Source organism: Hyperolius riggenbachi, chromosome 3 (genome assembly GCF_040937935.1).
Source record: "Hyperolius riggenbachi isolate aHypRig1 chromosome 3, aHypRig1.pri, whole genome shotgun sequence".
Lineage (NCBI taxonomy): Eukaryota > Metazoa > Chordata > Amphibia > Anura > Hyperoliidae > Hyperolius > Hyperolius riggenbachi.
The window spans coordinates 495,596,410-495,610,983 of record NC_090648.1 but is presented as its reverse complement, the minus strand read 5'-3'; the positions used below and the strand labels follow the sequence as shown (position 1 = coordinate 495,610,983).

Sequence of the window (14,574 nt, the reverse complement as noted above, 5' to 3'; positions counted from 1 at the left end):
ACAGGGGATGACGATAGGAGATCAGTGAGGGATTACAGGGGAGAATAGATGTAAACAATGCACTGGGGAGGTTATCAGGAGGGCATTTAGGCCCAGTCTTTGCCGCCGCCCATCGGCTGGGGGCGGTCCTCAAGTGGTTAAGCCATCAAAGAGCAAAAAAGTAGTACAGTTAAAGGAGTCATCAGGCAAAGTAAATGACAGCCCATTACCTGGGGCTTCCTCCAGCCCCTTGCAGCTGAATGTTCCACACTGACAACTCCGGTCCCCGCTGCTGGCCTGGGGTCCCCACATGGTGCAGAGGCCGTTCTGTGCCTGTGCAGTACGCCGCGGACAATGTGGGCTTGATTGACAGCGGCGCTTCGTGCAGGCACAGTAAGGACCACCTCGAGGTCATCCTCTGCAACTGCGGGACCCCGGGCCGGTGGCTGCGAATGGAGCTGTCAGCATGGGACATTCAGCTGCAAGGGGCTGGAGGAAGCACCGGGTAATGGGCTGTCATTAACTTTGCTTGATGACTCCTTTAAAGTGTACCAGAGATCAAAAAAAAGAAAATTATGCAAATCTGAGGCTTCCTCCAGCCCCATATGCACGGATCGCTCCCACGCTGCTGTCCTCCGCCGCACGCAGCTACGAGAACCGGCTCCCCGCTCTTCCGTCACTCGGAGCCGGTCTAGTGTAAGAGAAGTGCACTGTTTGTGTATCTCTTTAGCAGCCACTGGAGAGATACGTAGAGGGCGCACTTCTCCTGCGTAGACTGGCTCCGATGACGTCAGTGACGGGACCCGGTTCTCGTAGCTGCGGGCAGCGGAGGACGGCGGCGTGGGAGTGATCCGTGCGTATGGGGCTGGAGGAAGCCCCAGGTATGTATCATTTTTTATTTATTTGATCTCTGAGTCCCTTTAAAGCAAACCTGGGAGGAATAAAAGATTTAAAAAAAACATACTGACCTAAGTGCTGGGATGCCACTGGATAGAGGATTTCCAGCACAGCAGGTTGTTACTAGGTATTGCCATAGCAGTAATGTTATACTGCACGGGGCGTGTAAGGGTAATTCAGGGATAGCCGGACCCCGGATTACTCCCTGATTAATCCCTCCGAGTTGTGATGTACCGGAGGGGGGATAGTATGGAGGGGGGTGAGACATCATTCCGCTCACCCTGCGCCAAGCCTACCACCAGCGGCTCAATGACACGTTCCTGCTCTCAGAAGCCTTTTTCTGCCAGAAAAGTGTTTTATCGTTGTAATTCCTTATCAGTGAGGGTTACGCTGTAGTCCGACCCAGTTCCGACCCAGACAGAAACCGTCACTTACATACCAGATATATGACTCTTTCAGGCAAAAAAAGAATAAAAGGAACACGGCATAGTTATTAGTATGCTGGTCACTGTACATAGACATGTCTATCTCATCATGTCACCTCGGGTATCCTTTTAAAGGGCAAGCACCAATAATTTGTACCAAAGTATAAATCAGAACCATGGAATGCGCAGTATAACCTATGCATATTACACAACCTCAAGAAAGTAGTTATAAAGCCTCACCAGACCAAAGGTCACTAAATAATTCATTTGATTGTAAACAAGGTTAAAAACAATTATAATATACTGTATGTACAGTGGGGTCCATAATAAATGATAATGCAAAGTATTGCACCAGGTAAAAGCAGAGTACGTATCCAATTGTATTTATCCAATATAAATATATGAATCTGTAATCTCAGGGGTAAGAGTAAAGTGCAAAGATATGGGCTATAACGATCACCCCAATAAAGTGCCAGTGCTGCTTATTACTGGCAGAGAAAGGGATGCTGGAAATGCCTAACAAACCCAGCAGCTGAAACCGCAGCGTGCAAAAGAGAAACTAAAGTGTATGAACAAAAAACACCCAGGTAGGGACCTTCAAATGACAGTACCAGAAAGGTGAATGAAGTATGAAGGCTCTTCCACGGAAGCTATAGAGAGGATACCTGCTGCTGGGACCACCAGCTGCCCCTCAGGGCCTTAAAGGACAACCAAGGTGAAAATAAACTTATCAAATAATCAATTGTATCTATCCTCCTCCTAAAAATGACAAATGACTTAAGATATTCCACGGTTTTATTTTACATTCAAATCTACTTCTTTTTACTGTTTATTGTTTTTCCACAATGACACATTCATTGTATGCCAGAGCTAAAAGTTATGAACTATTGACCCTTTTTATCTCTTTCCTGCTCTCAGAGGCTATTTTCTGCTAGGAAAGTGTTTAAGTGTTTTATAGTTGTAATGTCTTATCAGTGAGGGTCATACTGTAGTTTGACTCAGACAGGAACTGCCACTTACATACCTGATGTTCAACTCTTTCAGGCAGAGAAAGAAAAAAAGGAACATAGCATAGTTATTAGTGTGCTTGACACTGTACATACACATTCCTATCTCATCATGTCACATGTCACCTTGGGTATCCTTTATATAGACATATCTTGCCGTGCCTGCTACGTGCAGCTGCAGTGATATAAGCAAAGATACACAACCCTCTCATCAGCCCTAGAGGAAGCTGCTCCCCCAATATTCCGCTGCAACCGCCCCCCTAACCCCCAGCCCTGGCGCACTACCCACACCCGCAACCTCCAGAGGGTAACGTGCCACTGAACGGAAATGGAGGAAACCCCAATTTAACCAGGATTTCCCACAGTACAAGGCTAACCTGCTGCAATTCCACACTGCCCTTGGCGATGCGGAGCAGGAATAGTTCACCAAGCTCATCGGAGCACAAACTTCCAACCCCCGGCGTCTCTTTGCCACTATCGACTTCCTGCTAACCCCCCACCCACCCTTCATTTCTTCCCTCATTGCCACAGATTTAGCCACCCACTTCACCAACAAAATTGTCTCCATCCGTCAGGAAATATCCAATCTTCACCTCCCACCCAGCTCCTCCGCCACCCTATCCTCCCCTCACCTCCTTCACTCCTACTACCATTGAGGAGGTTAACCACCTACTGCAGACTTCCCATACCACTACCTCCCCCCTTGATCCCATGTCTGCTGGTGGTTTACTCCATCCTCACTTCATGGATTTGGCCCCAGTCCTCACTACCCTGTTTAACCTCTCCCTATCCACAGGCACTTTCCCCTCAGACTTCAAGCAGGCCACTGTACTACCCCTGCTCAAGAAACCCTTCCTTGACCCCTCACTACCCTCCAACTACCGCCCTATCTCCCTCCTCCCCTCTGCCACAAAACTCCTTGAGCGTCTGGTTCACAAACGCCTGACCCAGTACCTCAATGCCAACTCCCTACTACTCCAACACCCTTCTGTCTGGCCTCCTATGACCCGAATTGCCCCACTGCAGTCCATCATGAATGCGGCAGCCAGAATTATCCACTGCTCCCATCGCTCCACCACGGCGGCTCCCCTCTGAATCCCTCCACTGGCTTCCTATCCAGTCCAGAATCAGATTCAAGATACTGTGTCTGACCTACAAATCTGTCCACAAAACATGTCCAACCTACATTTCCGATCTTACTCAGAGGTACACACCTAGCCACTCACTCCGCTCCTCCAATGAACTTCGCCTGACCGCCCCCCCCCCTCCCCGTATCACCCAGTCCCATACACGCCTCCAGGACTTCAGCACCCATGCTATGCATTTGTGTTACCCTAACTTGCCTAATCTCCATGCTCCCATCCAGTGACTGACCAAGCATTACCTGGTACTCATACTGTGCTGCGTGATCTGGTTTTCTTGTATTCCTGTATTGTGATATTGCTGTATGTCACCCCTAAATATTGTCTGTAACCTAAACTAATGTCCAGCGCTGCGTAATATGTTGGCGCTTTATAAATACAATAAATAAATAACACTCAGCCAGGGAGGGGGGCACCTGTATGGGAGGGAGGGTAAATAGTTAAGACCCCCCCAATGACCTTTGGCTGCCCTGCAGGTGTACAAAATACCCCACAGCACCATGGACGGTCATTGCATGTGTTTTCCCAATGGGGCAAAAACATTTTTTTAACTTTTTTTTTACAAGTGTGACCCCTGCCTTAGATTTTTTATGGCAGATACAGCTGGCTGGGTACCTGAATTCCAGGAGGGAGCAACACTTTCCTGTGACCTATAATCGTCTGACATTGCTCTCCAGAGATTTGCATCATCTCCAATGAAGACATCAGAAGCGATGAACAACTTTGGACTGGATTCCTAAATATGTTTTTGCTGTTTTAGATGTTGGCCCTATTATGTTCAGTAACCGCAGATGCAGAATAACTGGAACACATACTAAAACATAACTGAATGTGGTGTAAGGCCTGGGGCCCACTAGCAGCCTTTTTTAAGCGCTTTTGATTTGAAAAGGGATTGCTAATGAACTGATCATGTTGCTGTGGGTGCTCCAGGGTGCCGGCATGGGTGGGCGTGATAGGTGTGGTGGGCGGAGAGTGGGTGGGCGTGATTGGTGTGGTGGGTGGAGAGTGGGTGGGCGTGATAGGTGTGGTGGGTGGAGAGTGGAGCAGGAGCTCCGCAAGGACAGAGATCTAAGGCCCCATTCCCACTTGAAAGTGCAGGATTGATTTTTCTGCGATTTAACGCGGAAAAATCACTGGACACTGCAGCAATTTTCCCGTGATCGTGTTTAGCGCTTCTATAGCACTGAAACGTGATCGCCGGGAAATCGCCTGAAAATGGTGCAGGCTAAGCGTTTGGCCATTTGCGTTAATTGCCGGCAAAACTCTCTAGTGTGAATGGGGGCCTAAGGCCAGAAACCCACTAGGAGCCATTTCTAATCACTAGTGATTTGAAAAGCTCTTGCTAATGTAATGCTATGGGGGAGTGTTATAAAATCACATCGCTCAAGTGGGATCACACCCATAACATTACATTAGCAAGAGTTCAAATCACAAAACGCTTAGAAAAGCGCTCCTAGTGGGTTCCTGGCCTAAGTATAGCAAAAAAATATTTTAGAGCTCGTTCACACGAGAGGCGCTTTTTCATTTTTTTGAAGAGCTGGCGAGTTTTCAAAATCGCCCTGAAAGCGCTTACACCATGCTTTCCTATGCGCTAGTTCAGATTGGGGCATTCCGATCAGAAAAGCGCTGCATGCACCCCTTATGGACGATTTTGCGATAGTGGGAGGTATAGGAAAAAAGCACTTTTGTCAGCGATTTCGTGGGCATTTTTTCCCCTGACAATTTAAATGTGAAGTGTTTCCGGGTTAGCTGGCACTTCCTGTTTATAGAGAATATTAAAGCGGACCCAAATAAAACATGTTTCAGCATCTTTTCCCCCGCATGCGGAAAACATGCGGAAAATATTAGTGAATGTGGAAAAAATGCTGGCGGAAATATAGCGGTAAAATTTTGCGGTGTTTTTGCCTGTTAGTGAATAGAGCCCATAGGCGTAGCAATAGGGTTTTCAGAGGTAGTCACCACATCAGGGCCCTTGGGCAAGTGGGGCCCTTCCCCAACTGCGATTTCACGCGGAAAAATCACTGGACAGTGCAGCAATTTCTCCGCGATCACGTTTAGCGCTTCTATAGCACTGAAACGCGATTGCCAGGAAATTGCCTGAAAATGGTGCAGGCTACGCGTTTGCGCTTCACGATTTTGGGCGATTTGCGGTAATAAGTGCAAATCACCCAAGTAAGAATGGGCCCATAGGGTTATATTACACAAGCGCTTTCAAAAGCATTAGTGTTTGAGCGTTTTGCAGAAATTGCTGGCAAAACGCTCAGGTGTGAATGGGGCCTAAGTGTGTTCCCTGCCATAGAGAAAATGCCTGAGCCTCACTGCTGTCTGTTTCTATCTGCATGGGGAAAACACATTGTAGTGCGCACTAGCCAATTGAATAACATTGGTTCTCACTTCTCAGTTTACCTGTGCAGAAAGCGAGGGGGGAGGGGGCCCCATCCAAAGTTTTGCAGGGGGGCCCCAGTGATTTCTAGTTACGCTCCTGCTGGTAACTGCTCACTGCTGCCTGGTAACTGCTCTCTGCTGCCTGGTAACTGCTCACTGCTGCCTGGTAACTGCTCACTGCTGCCTGGTAACTGCTCTCTGCTGCCTGGTAACTGCTCACTGCTGCCTATTAACTGCTCACTGCTGCCTGGTAACTGCTCTCTGCTGCCTGGTAACTGCTCTCTGCTGCCTGGTAACTGCTCACTGCTGCCTGGTAACTGCTCACTGCTGCCTGGTAACTGCTCTCTGCTGCCTGGTAACTGCTTGCTGAGCACACAGCTCAACAGCCCATAGAAAAGAGGCCTAAGGGCTCGTTCACATCTCAGGCGTTTTTGGTCTTTTTTCAAGTGCAGGCGATTTTCAAAAGCACAGCTAAGTGCCGGGAGGCACTAGAAAAACTCACGCACAAAATCGCAAAATGCTTGTGTTTGCGATTTTGATGTTAGATGTGAACAGAGCCTTAATGCAAAGTTTTTCGTAAGGCCTCTTTTCTACGGACAGTTGATAGGCAGTGAAATGCCTCTCAAACTCTCACACCTGCTCACTGCAGCCTGGTAACTGCTCACTGCTGCCTGGTAACTGCTCACTGCTGCCTGGTAACTGCTTGCTGAGCACACAGTTCACCTGTCCGTGGAAAAGAGGCCTAAGTGTATGCAGTGTAAACCATTCAAATGCAGTTGCTGAGGAATATGATTGGTCCATTTTCAAGCTGCATCAGACCTCTTTTTCTACGGACTGTTGAGCTGTGTGCTCGGCAATCAATTACCAGGCAGCAGTGAGCAGTTACCAGGCAGCAGTGAGCAGTTACCAGGCAGCAGTGAGCTGTTACCAGGCAGCAGTGAGCAGTTACCAGGCTGCAGTGAGCAGTTACCAGGCTGCAGTGAGCAGTTACCAGGCAGCAGTGAGCAGTTAGTTACCAGGCAGCAGTGAGTTGTTACCAGGCAGCAGTGAGTTGTTACCAGGCAGCAGCAAGCTGTTACCAGGCAGCAGTAAGCTGTTACCAGGCAGCAGTAAGCTGTTACCAGGCAGCAGTAAGCAGTTACCAGGCTGCAGTGAGCAGTTGTGAGAGTTTGAGAGGTATTTCACAGCCTATAAACAGTCCATGGAAAAGAGGCCTTAATGCGCTTATAATTACCATATGACCTGCATTGCCTCTGAATGATTTGCATCTCACTGACCATCCCTGCTTTTGAATAATAAATATTAGCCCCACCCCCTTGGACATGGCATGCTCTGCTATTGAATAATAAATGTTAACCACACCCCACAGGCACAGCATGCTCTGCATTGAATAATGAATGTTAGCCACACCCCCTCAGGCGGGGCATGTGTTTGTTCCCTTTCCCATCACAAGGAGTTGGGATGTTTGAGCTGAGCACACTTTCAGTTCACCTCTCAGCTGCAGCAGTGTGCACTACAACCCCCAGCAGAGCCATCACTCTCCTGTAGCCAGTCTGTACTGAGCTGACTTCCAGGACAGAAAGGTGAGAGATGGAGCTACACTGATTAGTCTTTGGCATTATGCAGGTTTAAGGTGCATACACACATCCAATTGTGATTGGCCAATTTTACCAAATCCATGGGCTCTATTCTCAAGTTACCGCATGAGTTAAATTAGGTAGTGATAAACACTGACCAAAATGGGCTCTATTCACAAAACCATGTGCGGTAACTCTTTTTTGGGTGAAAAATTACCTCCAGTGATAATTCACTAAAAATAGTGAAAAAAGTGAGTATTCACTAAAAATGTACCAAGTGTGATAAATGTTTGATAAAAGTGCGGTAAAACAGGTGATAAAACAGGTGATAAACAGGTGATAAAACTGTCAGTAATATGTACGGAAATAAAGCTTGTTTGACCACTGTAGGGCAGCCCATATGCTTGCCACCCATTATACAGAGACGACCCAGGAAAGCCAGTCACATTTAAAGTGGGACTTCAACTCTTGCACAGGACAGAAGGAAAACATATAGAAATGCACCCTGTATGTATATAATTTAGCCTGTCTAATTCCCCCTCATCTGTGAATAATCACAACTATAATTTGAGCTCTCAGCTGTGCCAGCTGGCTGCCTCAGCAGAGCAGCTAATGTGTAAACACAGGATGTTAACCCTATGTCTGCTTCCATGAAAGCAGGAAGTACATACACTGGAAATTGTTTGCTGGATTTGTATCAGCTGTAACAAAGAAATATTTTTCTTTAAAGGTAATTATGCTGTTGCTTATCTTTTAGAGCAGAGATGAATTTCCTCCTCGGCATCTATTAAATCATCTAAAAGACTGTACTAGGTCTGAAAGTGCGCCTTGAGATTAGACACACTCGTCTTTTCTGCCTTCTATGTAAAACTGACATAAACTCGAGCAAAAAAAAGCTCAAAAGGCTCCATCCTGAAGGCCAAAAGCAGAGAAGTGATAATTATCACCTACCATTTGTAGGTGATAAAAACATCCTTAATTAACACCAACTTTTCAATTGAGAATCTCAAATTGGAGATAAATTTGAGGTAATTACCACACTTTTACCTCACTTTTACCGCATGAGGTAAAAAAAAATTGTGAATTTGAAAATGGAGATATTTTGGTCGGTGTTTATCACTACCTAATTTAACTCATGCGGTAACTCATTGAGAATAGAGCCCAATATCTCCATTTTCAAATTCACAATTTTTTTTTCTCCTTAAATTACCTCATGAGGTAAAAGTGTGGTAATTACCTCAAAATTTCTCCAATTTGAGATTCTCAATTGAAAAGTTGATGTTAATTAAGGATTTTTTTTTTATCACCTACAAATGGTAGGTGATAATTATCACTTCTCTGCTGTTGGCCTTCAGGATGTAGCCTTTTGAGCTTTCTTTGCTCGAGTTTATATCAATGTTACATAGAAGGCAGAAAAGACGAGTGTGTCTAATCTCAAGGCGCACTTTCACACCTCGTACAGTCTTTTAGATGATTTAATAGATGCTGAGGAGGAAATTCATTTCTGCTCTAAAAGATAAGCAACAGCATAATTACCTTTAAAGAAAAACATTTTTGTTACAGCTGATACAAATCCAGCAAAAAATCTCCAGTGTATGTACTTCCTGCTTTTATGGAAGCAGACATAGGGTTAATATCCTGTGTTTACACATTAGTTGCTCTGCTGAGGCAGCCAGCTGGCACAGCTGAGAGCTCAAATTACAGTTGTGATTATTCACAGATGAGGGGGGATTAGACAGGCTAAATTATATACATACGGGGTGCATTTATATATGTTTTCATTCTGTCCTGCGCAAGAGTTGAGGTCCCACTGTAAATGTGACAGGCTTTCCTGGGTCGTCTCTGTGTAATGGGTGGCAAGCATATGGGCTGCCCTACAGTGGTCAAAAAAGCTTCGTACATATTACTGACTGTTTTATCACCTGTTTTATCACCTGTTTTATCACCTGTTTTATCACCTGTTTTATCACCTGTTTTATCACCTGTTTTATCACCTGTTTTATCACCTGTTTTATCACCTGTTTTATCACCTGTTTTATCGCACTTTTATCAAACATTTATCACACTTGGTATATTTTTAGTGAATACTCACTATTTTCACTATTTTTAGTGAATTATCACCGGAGGTAATTTTTCACCCAAAAAAGAGTTACCGCACATGGTTTTGTGAATAGAGCCTATTGGGCTCTATTCACAATAACAAGTGCAGTAACTCTTTTTTGGGTGAAAAATTACCGAAATTTTTTTTTTTTCACTAAATATTTACTGAGTGTGATAAATGTTTGATAAAACAGGTGCATACATACATCCAATTGTGATTTGCCAATTTTACCACCTCCATTTATTGAGCTTTCATACTTCATGAAAGTGGTAAAAGTCGCCAATCAAAATTGGATATGTGTACAAAACTTTAGATGTAAATGAGTTCCTTTAAAAAGTTTCAGATATTAGAAGTATGGAAGCTGCTATCTGTCTGTATGCCCTTTATCACAACACAAAAGTCATTAATGGGCTCTCATGCTGATTAGTTTGCCTCCCCTCTGCTAAGCCTGTACACCGGTATGTATGGATCAGGTCATCTCGGCGCCTGATCTGCACCTGACTTGGACTCCCCCATAGACCATAATGTTATTATGGCTGTGGCAGATCAGGGGTATGGCGACAATCTACTTTAGGGGACCCAGCAGGAAATCTCATAGGGAAATTCAGCTAATATGATTGGGTGGGTGATACCCTCCCGAACTGCTAGGTTTCCAATAGGCTGTAGTAAACTGGGGCGAGTGTCATATGTGGGGCCTACACACACACATGCACACACACACATGCGCACACACACGTACACACACACACACACACACGTTTTGCTAGATAGGTGCCTCGCAGTATAGATTAGATAGGTGCCAGCCTGCAGTACATGTTAGATGGGATTCTGGGAAGGTGGCTGCAGCGGTGGGGAGAGCGGGCAAAGTAGTTAAAAACTCACGTTTCTTCCTCGGATGCTCACAGCTTCCATCTCTTTCCTGTCCCGGCATCTGTGTATTGCTAACAGCGCCAGCGCCCCCTGGGATGACGTGACCGCATGTCACCACAGGGGGCGCTGTTACCAATACACAGATGCCGGGACAGGAAAGAGATGGAAGCTGTGAGCAACGGAGGAAGAAACATGAGTTTTTAACTACTTTGCCCTCTCCCCACCGCTGCAGAGAGTGCGGGACCTCTTCAGGCGCGGGGCCTGGGGCGATTGCCCCACTTGCCACCCCCAAAGACCGGCTCTGACACCCACACTATTCAGCCAATCACAATGATTTGTGCTGGTGAGGGTGCTGTGATTGGAGAACTGTTCCCTATAAGAACTCATGCTGAGGTGCCTTAAAGTAAACTAATATTGAAGGTTTTCTCAAGCAATAGCCAGAACCCAAATTGTCTCCCCGAGTTGCTACAACGTTTCCCTGAAGTTTCAGGGGTATCAGCACCCAACTAAACAATGATGGGATAACACATGCAGGGTTTGTGTTCTTGGGACTTTGAGCTTCAGGTGACAGGTCAGGGCTGGGTTTTTTTTTTGGTTTTTTTTTTACGATTTTATCCGGAGTGATTGCATTCAAGCCAGTGAAGGGGCAAATCACGACTGCTCTGGAATTGCAACAGAAAATGCAGTGATTCAGAAATAGTTTATCACTTAGCTTAAAGCCTGGTACACATTTTCAACTGATTGGCCAATCACTGACCAATTTTACCACCTCCATGTAGTAGGAGGGTCAACAAATATTGAATACTATGAGCAGATTGTGTAGTTAAAGAGACTCTGAAGCGAGAATAAATCTCGCTTCAGAGCTCATAGTTAGCAGGGGCACGTGTGCCCCTGCTAAACCGCCGCAATAGCGCCGCTAAACGGGGGTCCCTTGACCCCCAAACCCCCCACTGCGACACTTGGTCGCAAACTTGGTCGCTCCTGGAGGCAGGGCTAACTGCTGCAGCCCTGCCGCCAGTCGCGTCTATCAGCGGCGCATCGCCGCCTCTCCCCCGCCCCTCTCAGTGAAGGAAGACTGAGAGGGGCGGGGGAGAGGCGGAGATACGCGCTGACAGACTCGCGTGGGGCAGGGATGCGGCGGTTAGCCCTGCCCCAACCAGGAAGCGCTCCCCCGCTGCACGGAGGGGATTTGGGGGATCAGGGACCCCCGTTAAGCCGCGGGATAGCGGCGGTTTAGCAGGGGCACACGCTTCAGACTCTTTAAACCTGCATACTACATAGTGGTGGTAAAAATGGTCAGTAATTCACCAATCATAATTAACAGTATACCAGACCTTAGTGTTTACATGCATCCAATTTTGATTGGCCAATTGGTAGCGGTGTGTGGGTAGTTAGCTCCAGGAATTTCGCTAGATAGATTTTTGCTATCAAGAATCATTTGTACTGCAAGTGTTGTACTAATCAATGATGAGCAACACTAAAGGTAGGAAAAAAGGGCGCATGCAGCAAGTGGACTAAATGGGTGCCGCTATAGGCGCCAATACAAAATATTGGGATTTGGGCACCCGATATATAGCAGACACTGATACAGTACCCACTATATATTGGGCATTGCGGGTGACCAAACCCCAATATTTTGTATTGCCACCTATGCCGGCGCCTATTTACTCCACTCGCAGCATGCGCTGAGAAGGATGTGCTGCTAGGAGAGGGATGGGAGCTCCATTGGGGTGCCGGGTGGGCACCAGGCAGGGGGATGGGTGGCACAGGCTGCACCAAGCTGCTGGGCACAGGAGGGCTTCACATGCCTTCTGCGTGGAGGTTTCCCAGCACCTCTTCCACTGCTGCAGATGACATATCGCCTGCTGATCCCAGTGGACGCAGGTACCAGGGCAGTGGTGTGGGTGCACCAGCTAGATGTTGGGTGGGAGGGTATAAACTGCATTACTGGGCACCCTTTATTCCGCACATACCCCATCATGGATACCTCGCCACTGCTCCTGTTCTTCCCCATCAAACAGAGATTTTTCAGCATGTCTTGTGAGACTTTGGCTTGATAACCTGCACTAAATTGATTAAAGGTCAGTCAACTGTCAGATTGGACCAGAAAAATCAATGCATTCATGGCCAGTTTTATCTCAGCAGTGTTTGTACATATTGAGCAATACACTGACTCTGCCCCACCCCCATTGTGAGTCACATTCTGCTGCTTTCTGACTGCCAGTTACTTTTATTTCTCTCTCCCGCTCTCAGCCATGGCCTCTGCTGATGTGAGGAAGGAGCTGCTGGACTGTTCCATCTGCCTGAACACTTATACAGATCCTGTAACACTGAGATGTGGACACAACTTCTGCCGGGGCTGTATTGATCATGTGCTGGACTCGCAGGAGGCTGGACGTTACTCCTGCCCAGAATGCAGAGCAGAGTGTGTGGAGCGCCCTGTCCTGGTCAGGAACATAACTCTGAGTAACATTGTGGAGAGTTTCCTGCCTGCTCAGCCACATCAGGAGGAGAGTGGAGTCTTCTGTACTTATTGTGTGGATTCTCCTGTTCCTGCTGCTAAGACTTGTCTGCACTGTGAGGTTTCCCTGTGTGATAAACACCTGAGAGTCCATAGCAAGTCACCAGAGCACATTGTCACTGACCCCACCACTTCCCTGGGGAGCAGGAAATGCTCTGTGCATAAGAAGGTCCTGGAGTATTACTGCACTGAGGACAATGCCTGTATCTGTGTGTCCTGCAGGCTGGATGGAGAACATCAGGGACACAAGGTGGAGAAGCTGGAGGAGGCCTCTGAAAAGAAGAGAAAGAAGCTGAGAAATGATCTGCTGGACCTGACCACAGAGAAAGAGAAGGCTGAGAAAAGAGTCCAGGAGCTGCAGGAACGCATGAGAAGCACTCATGGAAAATCAGCAGATGTGAAAGCTAGAGTGACTGCCCTGATCAGAGACCTGAGAAGACAGCTGGAAGACCTGGAGAAGGAAGTCCTGGCTGAGGTCTCCAGGCGGGAAGAGCAGACGTTACTTTCTATTTCTCATTCTATCCAACAACTGGAAATAAAAAAACAAAAGGTGTCTGGGAAGATGGGTGACATTGAGAAGCTGTGTAACATGTCTGACCCACTGACCGTCCTACAGGAGCCAGACACAGGTGACTTGTGTGACACTGAGGAGGGGGGTAATGGGGACACAGAGGGACATGATAAATGTCTCCAGGGTGCAGGGGATCTGGATGTGGCTCTGATCTCACAGACATTACATACATTGTCTGACATAATAACTGAGGTAAATGGAGGGATTTATAGAACATACATAATGACAGACATATCACTGGATATAAACACAGCTCATATAGAAGTAGCTATATCAGATGACAGGAAAAATGCAACTTATGTAACAGTACAGCAGAACCGACCAGTAAGACCAGAGAGATTTCAGGAATGTTATAATGTAATCAGCAGTCAGAGTTTCTCCTCAGGGCAGCATTGCTGGGAAGCTGAGTGCAGTGAAACAGGGGCATCGAAAATTGGAATGTGTTATCCCAGTATAGAGAGGGAAGGTGATCTGTCTAAGATTGGTGAGAACAAGAAGTCCTGGTGTTTGCGGAGACACAAAAAACAGTATGCAGTGATCCATGACAGTAAAGTGATCCCGATTCCTCACAGTATCTCCAGTAACAGAGTCAGGGTGTGTCTGGATTATGAGGCGGGGCAGCTGTCCTTTTATGAGCTGTGTGACCCAATCAGACACTTACACACCTTCACTGCCACCTTTACTGAGCCCCTCCATGCTGTGCTATGTGTGTATAATGGAAAGGGTAATTGGGTGAAGATTCTGCCCTATAAGTAGTTATGAAATGTAACAATATAACTTACTGGCCAGAGTAATATATTTTCTTTTCTGAGTACATAGTCTTTAGTGGCCAGTGGATAAAATTGATATATAAATGTAAAACAATATTTTTGGGCTTGGTTGTACTTGCTTTTACCTTAACTTACTGAAAACTTTATTATGGGAGGAATGTGAAGCTAGAGGCACCTGCAGGCTGAGATCACAAATGCCAGTGAGTGTTACTGATATTCCTGCTACAGCCGTCTTGTGTCACATCTGGAACAAGCATACAGCCAGTGGCATCACAGTTGCATCATTCTTGTTCTGTCAGTGACTCGGGAGGCATTGGAAGCAGAGGATC

The 14,574-nt window shown here is 46.5% G+C and overlaps 1 protein-coding gene across 1 annotated transcript; it reads left to right on the top strand.

The window, feature by feature from the left end:
* The first annotated feature begins 7,372 nt into the window (after window positions 1-7,372).
* On the top strand, window positions 7,373-14,306 carry LOC137561741 (E3 ubiquitin/ISG15 ligase TRIM25-like). The gene is made up of 2 exons (XM_068273087.1): window positions 7,373-7,418; window positions 12,637-14,306. Exon 2 carries the CDS (start codon window positions 12,639-12,641, stop codon window positions 14,229-14,231), a length of 1,593 nt encoding a protein of 530 aa, XP_068129188.1. The 5' UTR covers window positions 7,373-7,418; window positions 12,637-12,638; the 3' UTR covers window positions 14,232-14,306.
* Window positions 14,307-14,574: the final 268 nt, after the last annotated feature.

Bases quoted from the DNA above. Each gene is read 5' to 3' on its own strand.
- LOC137561741 (XM_068273087.1), top strand. From the start codon at position 12,639: ATGGCCTCTGCTGATGTGAGGAAGGAGCTGCTGGACTGTTCCATCTGC.